This window comes from Clupea harengus, chromosome 10, assembly GCF_900700415.2.
Source record: "Clupea harengus chromosome 10, Ch_v2.0.2, whole genome shotgun sequence".
Lineage (NCBI taxonomy): Eukaryota > Metazoa > Chordata > Actinopteri > Clupeiformes > Clupeidae > Clupea > Clupea harengus.
In genome coordinates, this window is record NC_045161.1 from 24,602,550 (window position 1) to 24,618,588 (window position 16,039).

Sequence of the window (16,039 nt, forward strand, 5' to 3'; positions counted from 1 at the left end):
GACACATTTACTCCAAACTGATGTTCGATGAGGTAACAGCAACTGGAACTCCAACACTACTTATTATAACTTCTCCATTCAGTTTCACTTGAGGGTGGGATATCAATGTAATTAAGGTTGTTCAGTATGACTACAACACAATAGCAATTTCAGATATTATAAGTTAATATTTTGTTCATTTTTATGAATATGCATAATGACTTATGCATTATGTATATGACCTCTTTTTGGTCGTTTTTGTAAATGTCATACACTTTAAGAAATTAAACTATTCAGTCCCCTGACTATTTCATGCTTTTTAACTTTGTACTGTAAAAGGTGAAAAACAGATGAGCATTTTGATCTTTGTCCCACATGAGCCGCATTAGCCTAAAATATAGTAACTTCAGTTTTCAATGTGAAATGTGTTCATTGCTTCATTGCAATTATGAACTCCCCTACCCTCACTCTGTTCTAGCATGCCCTGTTTAACAACCCAGCGACATGCCTTGCTCAACAACCCAGTGCAGATTGGGGCAAGTGTGTGGTCATTTGGCCATAGTTTGAGTGATGCTGATTAGAGTGGACATATGGTTCCAGTACTTGTTAGGGACATTAGCCTGATGCCTCTTTAAAAACATTTTCAAAAATGTGCACTGACCATATTTTGCAGGATTATAGGTGAGTGTTAGATAAACTAATATAGAGACCAGAAATCAGAGTTTCAATCAGCGCTTTATCTTTTGCAAAAGAGGGAGAGTGACATGACCAATGTCATTAATCAAACTCCAAAGATGAGCTGGGCGCAGCCAGCTTATATAGTTTCTCAAAACATGTCTCATAAGCAGGCACGGGGCATTATTCTGAGACAAGGCGTTGACTCTTGAAACGTGTCAATATTTGCATCTAAAAAAGCTAAAACTGCACACTGATCATGGCTGAAGGGTTACATTTCTAATCTACTCCTTTATGAGTAAAATATCCTGTAGATCATGCTTGGAGATCTACAGTAACAATGTAGTTCAGTCATAGTATTCAGCGCATCTGAATGTTAGGAAACAGTGTCAATTTGCCTCATCAACATCAAAATCTGCACACATTGCAGCCCTTGTTTCTGGCCCAATTGATATCTATGTCACCAGCACTATGACATCTTACACAAGCTCGTACGTGGGCATTTTTGCTCCGAAAGCCACACAACAGGGCTCCACTGACTGACAAAAATAGCACTGAAAGAAATGTGGGTAGCCTCTCCTTTGAAAGCTCCCAGTCGTCACCCTGGTGACACAAAGACTCCCTATGAGCAACAGTCACCTTCCCTACGCCTGCCTTTTTCCTCTGACATCAGAGCACAGCCAAGAGAAAAGGAAACCGCCTTGGGGACTCGCCCCTGACCATGAATACACTCGGTGCCACCATCACATGCACCAGTGTGACAGGGGAAGTAAAGGTAGTGGCAAAACGCGACACTCTGTAGCCACAGGCTTTAGTCTACTGCACACATGGTGAATGACTGGGGGGGGGCTTCAGTTTACTAGCGCACCTCTGATGGTCACAATGGACTGTACTGTACTTCATTAATCAGTAGAAGTGCATCATTACACAACCCTTTAGCAATACATGCTTTTATCTTGAGTGGTTGACGACCAGCATCTCTCAGAATTGCCTACAGCTATCATACATCTTCAGGCTCCTGCCTAGGAACTCATCTGTTTAGGCTTTGTGCATGCAATCCAGAGATTCTCATAGTCTTTCATTTTCAAGGGCAGTACATACAGTAAGAGCCTTTTTCAACCAAAACAGAACCGAACACTACATTGCTGGTTTTTCTATTTCTGTAACATCTCTAATTTAGCAGTGCCATCAAATTGAGTTGATCGAGGGAGATAGAGAAGACTATATTACTGATATTCTGTGTCTATGGCCTCTGTGATCCAGCTCTGAAAAGGTAGAACTGTTTTCATGGGGAATAGGGAAAAGGGGAGCAGGAGAGAGAAGAGAGGAAGAGAGAGAGAGAGAGAGAGAGAGAGAGTGCAGGTGACTGCATGTGACTGCATGAGGGCACCACACTACAGCATCATGTGTCCAAAGCCTACACCACCATTCTCAGCGGGTGCATCTCACAACACTCACATGGCCATAGTATCATCAAACTATCTATTGTGCTTCATTCCCAGCTATTTTAGTTCTCTGACTCACTGAGATCCCTACTCACACTGGGTCTTTCACAGAGACCTCCAGCCAAATTTGGTGTGGATTGCTTTGGAACAAACTATATTTTACCCCCACCAACAATCCATTACAATCTTAAAGTGACACTATGCAACAATTTGACACTTTTTGAGGTATGGTTTTATAGGCAACTAGTTTTGGTACCATCCTCAAATTCATTTTGATAGCATATGGTCATGTGAAGGACAGATAAACACCTGTGTCTTCCCCACTAGCCATCCAAGATATACCCTATGTAGTTCTGTGTAACGGGCTGGAACACCCCGCAAAAATGGAAGAAAAGCTTTCACACGCATGACATTGCCAGCTACACTGCCAAAAGATACCAGTTATTGTGTTGGCAAGCTTCTATCAGTGTCAGCTGGGCTGTTGGTGGTGTCTGCAAGGTTTTTGCATGCTTTTTAGGTAGTTAGCTTACTAGTTTAGGAAACAGAACTCTGTATTGCTGCTTTAACAGGACATGTTTATGAACTCTTATTTTGAAATGTAAAGGTAAAGGTCCGGTGTTTAGCAGACGCCTTTATCCAAAGCGACCAACAGACAACCTGCAGCAATCGGGAGTCCGACCGCTTGCAAGGCAGTTGCGCTAACCACTGCACCCCATCTACCTGAAATGTCAGTGTCGGTGTTTCTGCCCCTCATCTGATTCTGTTTATTAGCCTATTAGCTGTTTTTCCCGGTCCCTGGTTATTGCAACCAATAATCTGTTTCCCCTGCTGTTAGATAAATTAATATAGAGACATTAATATTAATGAGACAGAGACCAGCAATCAGTTTCAATCAGCGCCTTATCTTCTGCAAAAGAGGGAGAGTGACATGACCAATGTCATGAATCAAACTCCAAAGACAAGCTGGGACCAGCAATGGATTGCCAGTCTATATATAGTTCATATAGTTCCTCAAATACATGTCTCATAAGCAGGCCCGGGGCATTATTCGGACACAAGGCGTTGACCCTGGTCTTGACCCTTGTTTTGACCCTGGTCTTGACCCTTGTCTTGCCCCTTGTCTTGATCATGCGATTGATCAGCACATCGGTATGTGCCGGTCATCAAAAACAGGATGTATCACTCCAGCAAAGTGTTACAACATTCATATCGCAGGAGTTGGTTCTTTCATTCATCACATGTAAGAATTCAGATTAAAAATAGAATACCAATGTATTACATTTCTCTATCACCTGCTTAGTTCCCCTGTGTATTTAAGCCCTCGCTTCATCAGTTTGCTGCCAGTCATTCCTGTATGGATTCATACTGTGGGTGGGTGAGACTCCCCATTGCGTTGAAACTTTGTCTCGGGTCGTGCATTTGGGCTCGGCACTCCTGCACTCCGTGGCCAGACACATATACATAATATTGTGTTCGGTAAGATCCTGAATGTACCGCGAGTGAGTGTGTGACTCCAGCAGGGATTCCAAAAATCTTCCCTCCCCTCAGCACAGACGCAGCAGCGAGCAAGCCTGAGGTGTGTGTGTGTGTGTGTGTGTGTGTGTGTGTGTGTGGGGTGCTGAGGTTGAATCTCCCCTCAGCACAGACGCAGCAGCGAGCAAGTCTGAGGTGTGTGTGTGTGTGTGTGTGTGTGTGTGTGTGTGTGTGTGTGAGCAAGCCTGAGGTGTGTGTGTGTGTGTGTGTGTGTGTGTGTGTGTGTGGGGTGCTGAAGTTGAATCTCCCCTCCCCTCAGCACAGATGCAGCAGCGAGCAAGTCTGAGGTGTGTGTGTGTGTGTGTGTGTGTGGGGGGGGGGTGCTGAGGTTGAGGAAGACTAGAGGTATGTAGCATCAGGACGTGCCAGATCATAATGAGCGGCTGGAGAGTCCTGTGATGTCCACTGAACTGTGAGGGAATTCGTTCCTGGAAACGTGGGTCTTGTGGTTGCAAGCCTGAGGTGTGTGTGTGTGTGTGTGTGTGTGTGTGTGTGTGTGTGTGATTGAGGAGTGATGATGAAGTGTGATGGTGTAGTGTGTGTGTGTGTGTGTGTATGATTGATGAGTGCTGATGCAGTGTGGATGGTGTAGTGTGTGTGTGTGTGTGGGGGGGGGGGGGGGGGGTGCTGAGGTTGAGGAAGACTAGAGGTATGTAGCTAAAGGAGATAGGGGAGTGCAGTGCTATGGAAGTATGTGAGGTCGGAGGGAGGTGTTGGGCTGGGGAGCGGGTGGTGGTGGTGAGGGGCTCTGGTTCAGTATGGGGTGGTGGTGGGGGGCTCTGGTTCAGTACGGGCAAAGCTGGGTTCACTGTACACTGGAGCACATGACCGGAGGAACCTCACACAGCTACAGAGACCAGCACGCCTCCCAGCCCAGCCCAGCCCAGCCTCCCCACCCCCACAGCACCAGCCCAGCCTCCCCACAGCACCAGCCCAGCCCAGCCTCCCCACCCCCACAGCACCAGCCCAGCCTCCCCACCCCCACAGCACCAGCCCAGCCCAGCCCAGCCCAGCCTCCCCACAGCACCAGCCCAGCCCAGCCCAGCCTCCCCACCCCCACAGCACCAGCCCAGCCCAGCCCAGCCCAGCCCAGCCTCCCCACAGCACCAGCCCAGCCCAGCCCAGCCCAGCCTCCCCCACCCCCACCCCCACAGCACCAGCCCAGCCCAGCCCAGCCTCCCCACAGCACCAGCCCAGCCCAGCCACCCTCCCGATAAAGATAAACAAGCAAGAAAATACAAGCTGATTCTGTCAGCACAAGACCACACGTCGCAGTTAGGTGAGCATGATTTTTGAACAGAAAAATATTGTCTGACCAGTAATTGTCAATAACTATTAACATTACATTACAATAAAGGATATAGAACCGTGACTTCTAAATTACTCACTGCCTTTCCTGCAAGCCTACACAAAGTTTATAGTAACTGTAATAAAACAGTAGCAGTAATCTTGTTAGTTTCTTCAGAGGGAAAGCAAACTTAACCCACTTGTGTAACACCATGGGGATCCCCAGCTGACAAGCCGGCACAGGCTGGGCGGCGTTTGACCGACTTACTCAATTCGAGGCAGATTATGCCCAACCATTCCTTTCCACTGCTATTACTGTTCCACCCAAACATCACAGCGTTCCCACTGTGTACTCCACTTCCCCAGATCAATTAGCCTGCAGGCAAGTATGAGCAGAGCACCTGACTCGCAGCAGCATACAGTACGCCAGCATTTCCCACAGAAAGATGGAGAGGGGGGGGGGGGGGGGGGGGGAGTTAATACGCACAAGAATGCTCGTGATTTTTGAGCCATAATAATTAAACACATGCTGCCCACTGCATTCTCAAGCTCACTTCTCCACATACATCTTCATACATGACTGTAATCCTTCATGCAGGAGGACATCATGTGAGGTTCCACCATTTTGAGGGGGGGGGGGAGGGGCGAGAGGAGGAAGGCGCAAGTTGAATCAGGTTGAACTTTGACCCCCGCTCTATGTTTTCACTATGCACTGGTAAACATGTGAGAAAGCAGTCTGGGACTCAAGCATGCGAGCGACTCAGCCGACACAACATGGTCTTAAAGCGGAGCACTTCACACTACACACACCAGCACGTGCGGGAGGAGCGAGAGAGAGAGAGATTAAGCACGATAGGTACAGTATAGCCGCCATATAGGAGACTGGGGCGGGGTGAAAAACAGTGCCGGTGCAACTCGTGGGGCAGTGCCTTGGAGGCAATTACCAGGGATTTCATTAATCCCAGAGCACTAACGGCAGAGAGGAATGTACCCACTCCCACATTAAGCAGCTTCAGTGACATGATATCCAGGGACATTTGAGCGCTTTCATCAGCAAAGCCAAAGCTAAAGCTGGTCCCCTTCTTTGAGCTAAATGTATGCAAATGAAAATTCCTCGACATCACTGGTCACTTTTAATCCACATTAAGGAGATACCCAATTTGTGAATCAGGTAACATTAGAGAGTTCGCTATTAGACCAAAAACAAAGCTCTTAATTAAGGCTCAGGGAAAATAGATTATATTCTGGTTTAAATTTATTAACAGAAATGTATTTATTAACATTTATTATTACATGTGAATTAGACGTTTAATGAACGCATGGCACAATCATATTATATACATTCCATATGGATGACAGTGCATACAGCCTTGTCACAGAGGGAGAGACAGGAGACAGTGATAGACAACCTAAAAACAAAGCCTCTGCAGGGCACCAACTGGGCTCTGATCGAGTCGACCGAGAAACATCGACGCCTTCATATTTAAAAAAAAAAGTTCCTACAAAGAAACACTGCTATTGCAAAAAAAAAAAAAGATTTAAAATAAAATGAGAATAAAACAAACAAAACAAACAAAAAACATTGTAACAATACTATCTCTTTTGTTGCACATTATGGTCAACATACAACATAACACAGTGCCGGGCCACGAGACGAGGCCCATGGTTCGAATGACATCAGCACGGTCATGAACGAAAAACACCCAAACACATGTACAGCCCATTCCTCTCCTTTCTCTTTCCTTTCACACACCTAAATGAAAAACGAGATCTATATGCTTATGTTCTTTGTTTTGTTTTGTTTTTTTTCTTTACTTTTCTTGTTTGTTTTCTTTTCGTCTCCAACTTATGGCGCTTTAAAAGCTAATTGCACATTACGATATACATTTATCCGTCTTCTTTCTTCACTTTAGAGTCGCGGTAGTGTGTACGGTACGAATGTGCGTCTATTAATACGTGAGAACAAAACCAAGGAGGGGAAAAAGAAGAGAATGTCCATTTAGTTTCTTTTACTTCCTTTTCTGTTTGTTCATTTGTTTATATTTACGCATTGGCAGCTTATTGACGTCACCCCACACCCTGGGGGGTCAAAGGTCACGGTTCAGTGGCCAGTCAGGTAGTCCTGGGTGGAGTCAGACGCGAAGGAGTCGGCGTCCTCGTTGTCGGAGTCCTCGCTGCTGTCGTCTGCGGCCGGCTCGCCGGTCAGGGCGATGCGGGCGTAGTCGTCGGTGTCGATGGACTTGCAGAAGTGGATGGCGTACTTGAGCTTCTCCTCCAGCACCTGCCTGCACGAGTACCGTGGCAACTTGAGCAGGAAGAAGCAGGTGTACGACTCGGGCAGGAAGTGGTCCGGTGGGTTGTACTTGTCCAGGACCTGAAACACATACAAAATTTGTCAAAAAAAAAAAATCTAATCAGTTCAAAAACTTATTGTGGTGGCCATGTCAAAATGGAGAGGCTACTGATTAGCAGGACAAGTCAAGTAGATCTGAGGCGTCTTGTATAGGTTACAGACCACATTGTACGTGCTCATATGTCATCAACCATCCATGTATGTATTTCATGAAAATGTTACCACCATTATTAAATGATCACGAGACTATCATTTTGAACACCCGCTTAGTTACCACGGCGGTTGCTCAACAACGCTTTTGGGAAATGCAGTCCAGCTTAATAAAACATCCTCATCAAGCATCCAATGTGATTCTCATTCAGTTGTAGCTGCTGTTAAGGAAGTGTTTTTCTTTTTCGCCACGCACCTGCACAACGAAGTCTCGCCCGCGGAAGTCAGCGATGGTCCTGGGGAGGCGTGTGCGGCCCCAGACGAAGCGCAGGAAGAGCGAGCGCTCCGTGTTGGAGAAGGTCTCCATCACGTCCCAGAACCACTGGATGAGCGGTGCCGTGGGCTCCACCCCCTTATAGGTGGCCACCGACTTCAGCAGGTGCAGTGGGATGTCGGGGCTACCACACACCTGGGGAGCGAGAGAGAAAGAGAAGGGGTAGAGGGGGAGAGAAAAGAAGAAAGACAGAAGGAGAGAGAAAATAAGTGAAAGGAGAAGTGAAATGAGGGAAGCAAGACCGAAAAAAAGACCAAAGAGAAAGAAAAAGAGAGACAAGAAGGAAAAGAAGAACAGAAAGACCAAAAAGCATGCTTAGTGAGCACAGGCTATTTAATCAAATGTTGTGTGTGTGTGTGTATATATATATATATATATAAAAGTATATAAACTGCATTTGAACTCTCCAACTTTCCCTGAGATCATATAGCGTGTCTGACAGTGCGACAGCATGGAGTTTAAAAGTTCAACGGATCCACCACACTACAATCTGGACATGTTGAGCGAGAGCCGCAGATGGTCATCACTCACTGGGGGCAAGGAAAGGCTAGCAGAGGGCCCCTGAGCGTCTATTCCTGAGTGTAGGGATGGAAGTGTGTGTGTTTTTTATAAGTGTGTGTGAGAGAGAAAGAAAGAAAGACTGAGTGTGCGTGTGTGTGTGTGTGTGGCCTGACTCACCATAGTCTCGAGCTCATAGCCGGTGAAGAGGGAGAGGAGGGGCACGGGGACTACGCGGGCCATGCCCTCCCTCACGGCTGCCACCTGCTCATCAAACTCATGGAGCCTGCAGGAAACACACAACAGCACAGTAGTCAGAGAGAGGAAAACATACACATGTACAATACACATGCACTGCTGTACACACACACACACACACACACACACACACACACACACACACACACACACACACACACACACACACACACACACACACACACACACACACACACACACAACCCTTTGTTGAAATGTGTTGAAACTGAAAATAAACATAATTGAAAAGGCTGTTTCTGCATGACATGTCTGGCTATGTGAATGTTGCCATGATGTGCAGTCATGAGGACTCGTTGCAATCACCTGCGAAACGACCACTTATTGTTACAGGTCATATTCACATAGATCTTGATAGAATATTTACATATTTCATTTCATGTGTTTTTTCCAAGCAGTTAATGGCCAGTCGACCAAAAGGTTACAATGACGTGACGCGCTTGCTGCATGTTATGTGTGCGCTGAAGGGACCGGCATTTGAGATTTAGTTTAATAAGTATATGCCATAGTCAATAATTCAATGTATCTTATACCTAGTTATAATTGTTACTTTTATTTGGGACTTAAGTTAGGATGTAATAATTTCTGTTTAGAGAAGAGTTATCCTGAGGGAGTGTATTGAACCTGTCAGCAAATAACTCAGACTTGTGTCTCCAAGACCTCATGAATAGACGTTAACACCCCTTAAATTCAGTGTATTTAGCAGACCAGCCTTCAATGAATAGATCAGATAATCTTAGGTGGAGCTTGTGAGTGAGTGAAACTTTTAAGCTCCGTCTCATGATGGTCGGCCACCATTGTTCAAGAATAAACCTGAATCGTGACTGACTAAAATCCAAGACTGGTCTCCAATATATGGTATAAAATTAAATACCATTAGCGCTCAGTGCAGAGGCCTGGTCGTTTTAGAACCGTTTTCTCGTTCTCGTGTGGGCGTGATCCTTTTCAATGCTAATAGAGAGAAAAAAATATTCTTCGAGAATATCTGGCAACATGTCGACAAGACCACAGACTAAGCCACAAGTTAAATGATATGGGGGGAAAAAAGCTGTTATGACGGTTATTGTCGAGATGGGTATACTGCGGTACACCTCCTAATACCGCGGTATGGCGGTGATACGGTTATTGTTGCAGCCCTGGTACACACTGATGCACACACACATGCACATACACACAGAGAAGCTCTCTTTAATGATGGACATAAATCATCCCCCAACCCCATCCACACACACTCAAAAAAAGCCATGCTGCTTTTATTGACTCTCTCACTCTCTTGTAAAAACACAGAACCCTTCAACCGCACACACACTCAGACAGATTCACAAGCACACAGATATAAAGACAGACACTGACACAAAAATCTCTCTCCCACATCCAGTTTTTGCAATGAAATGAAATAAATAACATCCTCAAATCAACTCAGACACACTACTCAGCCCTAGACAGTCTCTTAAAAACCAGCCATAATGACCCCCCAAAGGCTAATAATAACAGTCCACGAACAGCCTCCCTGTCCTAAAAAAGCACTCCAATCCACTCCCAGAGAAAAAGGCACCAAACATCAGCACAGAGCTCATAAATGTCCTCTCGTCTGTCTGACAGGTGTATCGTTGTTCGGGGCTGAGCTGTAACAGTCATGTCTTTGTAGGTGGATGGCCTCGTCTGTATCTGTGAGTGTGTGTGAGAGTGTGCGTGAGAGTGTGTGCGTGAGAGTGTGTGCGTGAGAGTGTGTGCGTGAGAGTGTGTGCGTGAGAGTGTGTGCGTGAGTGTGTGTGCGTGAGTGTGTGTGAGCGTGTGTGTGTGACTCACCTGTAGTTGATGGCGAGGCGCACATACTCTGTGCGGTTCTCCAGGCTGATGTGGGAGTGTTTGGAGCTGAGCTGGACCTCCTGGCCGCAGGCGTTGGGCACGGTGAAGGGCAGAGGCATGGCCTCAAACTCCTCGGCCGACGCCTCGTTGTCCCGGATGTACATCAGGCCCGGGATGAAGTCCTTGTCCACCTGCAGGAGGGGGGAGAGAGAGGGGGCCATTTGGTGAGGCTGTGGGAATCACACACACACACACACACACACACATACACACGAGACAACTGGAAGCGTCGACTGGACGCTGTCGAAGGGGGGCTCTGTGTGCGTGTGTGTGAAAATAGATATAGTTATTTTAGGTCATGAGTTTTCAATCTTCTATACTTTTTCTATCTTTGTATCTTTGGTTCTATGTGACAACTGTTCAACCTGTGAGGAGAGCTGTAGTGGGGTTATAGAGGTAGAGGTTATATTTAGCACTTTGATAAGCTGTGACCTTTGATGAGCTGGACAAACCAAACTGTGTGTGTGTGTGTGTGTGTGTGTGTGTGTGTGTGTCGTAGATAGTGGGGAGCAGTATGGGTTGTGCGGCACATTTGCGCACTTGTTCTCTCTCCTGTCTTCTCTATCTGTCCCCCATTATAGGTGACCTGGGTTCTGGTTGAGCTACAGTTGTGGGTTGGCCATCGTCTCTATAAGACGCCCATTTTCCGTTCCGTCTCTCTCCCTGGCTCGCCCCCTTCCATCCTGCCACTCCCCGCCTCCGCTTTCGGTCGGGCCTACGTTGGGCCTGCTGCATGGCGCTGCATGGCGCTGCATGGCGCTGCGCTGGCACCCTGCTTTGTTCTTGTTGGAAATTATTATCACAATTATTATCACAACCGATCTACCGGAGGGTTTAGTTTAAAGTTAACCCTTTACTTTGTTCATACTATATAGCTGGTGGTGAATGATGGAGGGTTTTCGCACGCTCTAAGTTTAGGTTCAGTTTAGTGTAGCAGAAGGATTACCGGAAGACTCTCAACATTCCCATGTCTTTTGTTTGCGAACGGGTGCAGCTAAGACCCTTTTTGTTTTCTACGTAGACAGTCTGAGGGGTTTCTTTTCTCTTTTGTTATTATTTATTTCCACCGCCACTAGGTTTTCTTCTTGAGTTTAATTCTTGGACTCATTGGGTTCATTATCATTAAATATCAAGACTTATCACCGTCACTATTCTCTAGGCCTGTTTATGTTATACCATTTCTGTGAATTGATGGTGACGTCACGTAACAGTGTGTACGTGTGTGTGTGTGTGTGTGTGTGTGAGAGAGAAGAAGAATGCCCCATTACTCTCCCTCTGTAGTCTTGTGCTGCGTTCACTTCCTCAGTAACCTTTGCAATGACTTTGGGCAAGAGTGTGAGAACAACAGGCGCTCTGTCTGCCCAAGACATCCTCCACCGTTAACCTCCGTCACAGCACACGTCTGAGCAACTCATGATTGGAGCGTGAACGCAGGAGAGCAGCTCAGCTGCGCACATACACGTGCACACACACACACACACACACACACACACACACACACACTCCTTCACTTTTACACACACACACACACGTACAGAACAATCGTGAGCAATTCCTTACAGCAATTCCTATTCCTAGCAAAGCCAGTATCATATGCTAAACTTCCAGGGAATATATTCTGATATAATCCAATCACCACTATGGATCAGGAAATTTGAGAAATACATCCAGGGGCACTCACCAACACAGAGGGGAGGGTGGGGGTCTACAGTGGACACCGTGTGAAAACTGGGCTGAGATTACTCCTTAAAGCGTATTAAAAAGAACTTCTGGTAAAGCGTGTAGGTACAGGCCGTGAGCTATGGAGGAGAGTATGGTCACTAGACAATGGAGAGCATGCTATGTGTGTTATGTACAGACTGGCTTGATCATATAACACATCACCAGGTCTTGGCTGGCTTACATAACCAGCAACTACAAAGACTCTTAATTCCCTCTCTTCCAGGAAGAAAAAGTAGCGCATTTCTGAAAGGGGAAAAAAACCTACGTCTCCGATTGGCTCATAATCCCTATCCAAGAAGAGGAAGAGTGTGGAACTTCTCTTGATGGTTGCCATTGGAAACCGCATCGTGGTACTGGACCGCAATACCGACTGCCGCTTGGTTGTCCAGTACATGCAACACGTTTCCCGGATATTTTTAAGGTCCGATTCCCACTTACATTGAAAGCCATTAAGTTGATGGTAACGTGCCGTATTGGCGTCATGTGGGAACAAGAGCCAGTCATTAATCTGGCAAAGTCGGTCCATCATTCTACCCAGGGACGTGCACAGGAGGGGACTAAGGTTGCTCGGGCAACTGCCCGTTTGCCCTCCTCAACTGAAGTTGCCCCTCCGAAGGAAATATATATATATTTTGAAATAGTGTTACGACTGCAGAACTTAGAACCCTAGATAAAATAATCGCAGAATAAGCGTCTAGGGGACGGGGGCATGGCAGCTGCGATTAGTGAGAGTTAAAAATGATATAGGCAAAATATGCATCCAGGTGCGTGGCAGCGGCGGTTAGTGAGAGTTAAAAATGATATAGGCAAAATATGCATCCAGGGGCGTGGCAGCGGCGGTTAGTGAGAGTTAAAAATGATATAGGCAAAATATGCATCCAGGGGCGTGGCAGCGGCGGTTAGTGAGAGTTTAAAATGATATAGGCAAAATATGCGTCCAGGGGACGGGGGCGTGGCAGCGGCGGTTAGTGAGAGTTTAAAATGATATAGGCAAAATATGCGTCCAGGGGACGGGGGCGTGGCAGCGGCGGTTAGTGAGAGTTTAAAATGATATAGGCAAAATATGCATCCAGGGGCGTGGCAGCGGCGGTTAGTGAGAGTTTAAAATGATATAGGCAAAATATGCGTCCAGGGGACGGGGGCGTGGCAGCGGCGGTTAGTGAGAGTTTAAAATGATATAGGCAAAATATGCGTCCAGGGGACGGGCCGTGGCAGCGGCGGTGACAAAAATTAACGTGTTGCCCCTTTTTTTCAGGGCTGAGCAACTGCCCTTCAAAATTCCTGTGCACGTCCCTGATTCTACCCTTTTGCAATGTGGTAACACTGACGCAATCTTCTACCACTGTTCAAGTGGGAATGCGAGCCACAAGGTTCCCTTCCTCGAGAAGGGCAAGGGGGAGGGAGGAACTGCTAGCTAGCTAGCTAAGGAAACTTTTAAATAACCTTAAACGGATTAAATGGCACAGTTCCATTTGCATGAAATGATAGTTAGGCATCTAGCTGACATTCCATTCTCCTCAACTGAACTCATAATAACAACAATAGGAGAAGGTAGAAACACTCAGGGCGCCTGTGCTGCTTTGGTGTTTGGTCCCTAAATACCTGATTACTTAGCATATTAATAGCCAATTTGTTATTTAGCTAATTTGTTCATATTTACATACCCCAGCAACAGTTAACTTAAAATAGCTCCCTCAACTAGAGTAAACTGCCACGAGACCTTAACTATGACTAAACTATGTTATTACATTTTAGTGACTATACTACAAAACTTTTCTGGTAGTGCCAACTGTCTGTCTCTAGATTACAAACAGAACTATGTCTGATGTAACAGTCTACTCCTTAAAGCTGCTTAAAAAGAACTTCTGGTAAAGCGTGTAGGTACAGGCCGTGACCCAAGGAGGAGAGTATGGTCACGAGACAATGGAGAGCATGCTATGTGTGGTATGTACAGACTGGCTTGATCATATAACACATCACCAGGTCTTGGCTTCATACATAACCAGCAACTACAAAGACTCTTAATTCCCTCTCTTCCAGAAAGAAAAAGTAGTATATTTCTGAAAGGGGAAAAAAAAATCTACGTCTCCGATTGGCTCATAATCCCTATCCAAGAAGAGGAAGAGTGTGGAATTTCTCTTGATGGTTGCCATGCCACTATGACTATGACTTAACTATGTTATTACATTTTAGTGACTATACTAGAACACTTTGCTGGTAGTGCAAACTGTCCGTCTCTCAGAAGTTTGCCCTTACTATTCCATAACATGCTGCTTAATGTGGGATCGAAGGCACACGGAACTTTGCTGTGACTGACGGCCAAGTAGGAATGGCAATTCGTTATCGATTACAGATTGTTTTTAATCAGAGTTTGTTACCGACTCCATATGTGAAAGAGGCTTAAGAGTTTTGAGCGAACTCTTGAGCCTCTTAAATTAACTCCCTAGGGCTGATACCCATCTCTGGTTTCCCAAGCGACCCACAGCACTAATGACAAACACTCCGGGGTTGTTTGCAGGAGACGGACAGTTTACGTCAAACCTGAAAATGACCACTTCAAAGAGGAAACAAATCAATCTATTACCCTCAAAATTACAACTCCACAGATAAATTCGACTTCCCAAATACTATCCTTAATTAAGAACTTTATTGCTTTGGGTACAATATCACTATGAATTATATGACTGAAATACATGGAGGTTTTTCTGTGGGCACTAGCATGGTGTAGCTGCTTGAGTCTATAAAAGGGCGGACATCAGAGGTAATTACCTCACTGAGGTCAGCGATGGTCAGGTTCATGCCGGCTAGCTGCTTCCAGACGGGCTCAGCCAGGTACAGACTGAGAGGACTGCCTGTGCGGATGGCAATCCCAAGCAGCACTCCTGCGACACACACACAAACAAACACACACACACACACAGTAAATCAAAGTCAATCCCACACATACCAATGACACAGTGGTTCTCGCAGCTTTCAACACCTGGCCAGAACAAGGGGCCAACACTGAAAATCCTGAATATTCCCTGAGAGTACAATTAGTACTGAAGTACTGAATAAAAAAAAACTAACGAATACGTTAAATCTAAACGTGTAAATGTGCATGTCTCTACAAATGAAACACTCAAGACATTCAGGATTTTATGATAACAAAAGTTGAACAAGAGTTGAAAGGAAGGAAACAATGAAATGTCTCTGTGTGTGTGTGTGTGTGTGTGTGTGTGTGTGTGTGTGTGTGTGTGTGTGTGTGTGTGTTCCTCTCCTCACCCAGGAAGCGGAACATGTTCATGTGGAGCGGGGACTTGGCGGCGGGGTTGAGCAGGAAGCAGTCGCGGTTGGCCCCCGACTCGTCTCGGCCGTTGGGCGTGACTATGAGCAGCGGCGTGAGCCCGTTCTGCAGCTCCTCACACATCTCTGCGATGGACTCGCTGTAGCCGCCACCGCAGTCGTCCACAGACTCACCTACACGCACAAACAAACAAACAAACAAACAAACAAACAAACAAACAGAGCACACGGTTACAAACAACACAGCTCATTCAGGCCAAGATGGAACCATAGCAGACATAGCCTGTGTTGGGTTTGGGTTCAGGGCTGTGGCCTGCTAGTGGTTTAGGTTTGGGTTTAGGGCTGTGGCCTGCTAGTGGTTTAGGTTTGGGTTCAGGGTAGTGGCCTGCTAGTGGTTTAGGTTTGGGTTCGGGGTAGTGGCCTGGTAGTGGTTTGTAAATAGAAGTGTAAAAAGTGTGTTTTTATATTAGTTTGCTTGTTTGTTTATCTTAGATGACATAAATCAAGCAGTTATTGATCACAAGAGAGAAGGGGGGGAGCTTAAATTACAGTATCAGACAGGACAGGCCAGGCCATGGCATCAGTGCTGTGATTGGCTGTGACTGTTATGTGTATCGACGGCAGTGAGCTCGT

The 16,039-nt window shown here is 46.1% G+C and overlaps 1 protein-coding gene across 9 annotated transcripts in view; it reads right to left on the bottom strand.

The window, feature by feature from the left end:
- Positions 1-6,156: 6,156 nt before the first annotated feature.
- Positions 6,157-16,039, bottom strand: part of herc2 (HECT and RLD domain containing E3 ubiquitin protein ligase 2) — a 79,683-nt gene continuing 69,800 nt past the window's right edge. For all 9 annotated transcript variants that reach the window (XM_031574523.2, XM_042708932.1, XM_031574529.2 and 6 more), the window contains 6 exons: positions 15,386-15,580; positions 14,891-15,003; positions 10,340-10,530; positions 8,435-8,540; positions 7,679-7,891; positions 6,157-7,293 (listed from right to left, as the gene is read on the bottom strand). In XM_031574523.2, the coding sequence (XP_031430383.1) occupies positions 7,021-7,293; positions 7,679-7,891; positions 8,435-8,540; positions 10,340-10,530; positions 14,891-15,003; positions 15,386-15,580 (1,091 nt within the window). In that variant the 3' untranslated portion in view covers positions 6,157-7,020. The remainder of the gene's footprint in view (positions 7,294-7,678; positions 7,892-8,434; positions 8,541-10,339; positions 10,531-14,890; positions 15,004-15,385; positions 15,581-16,039) is intronic.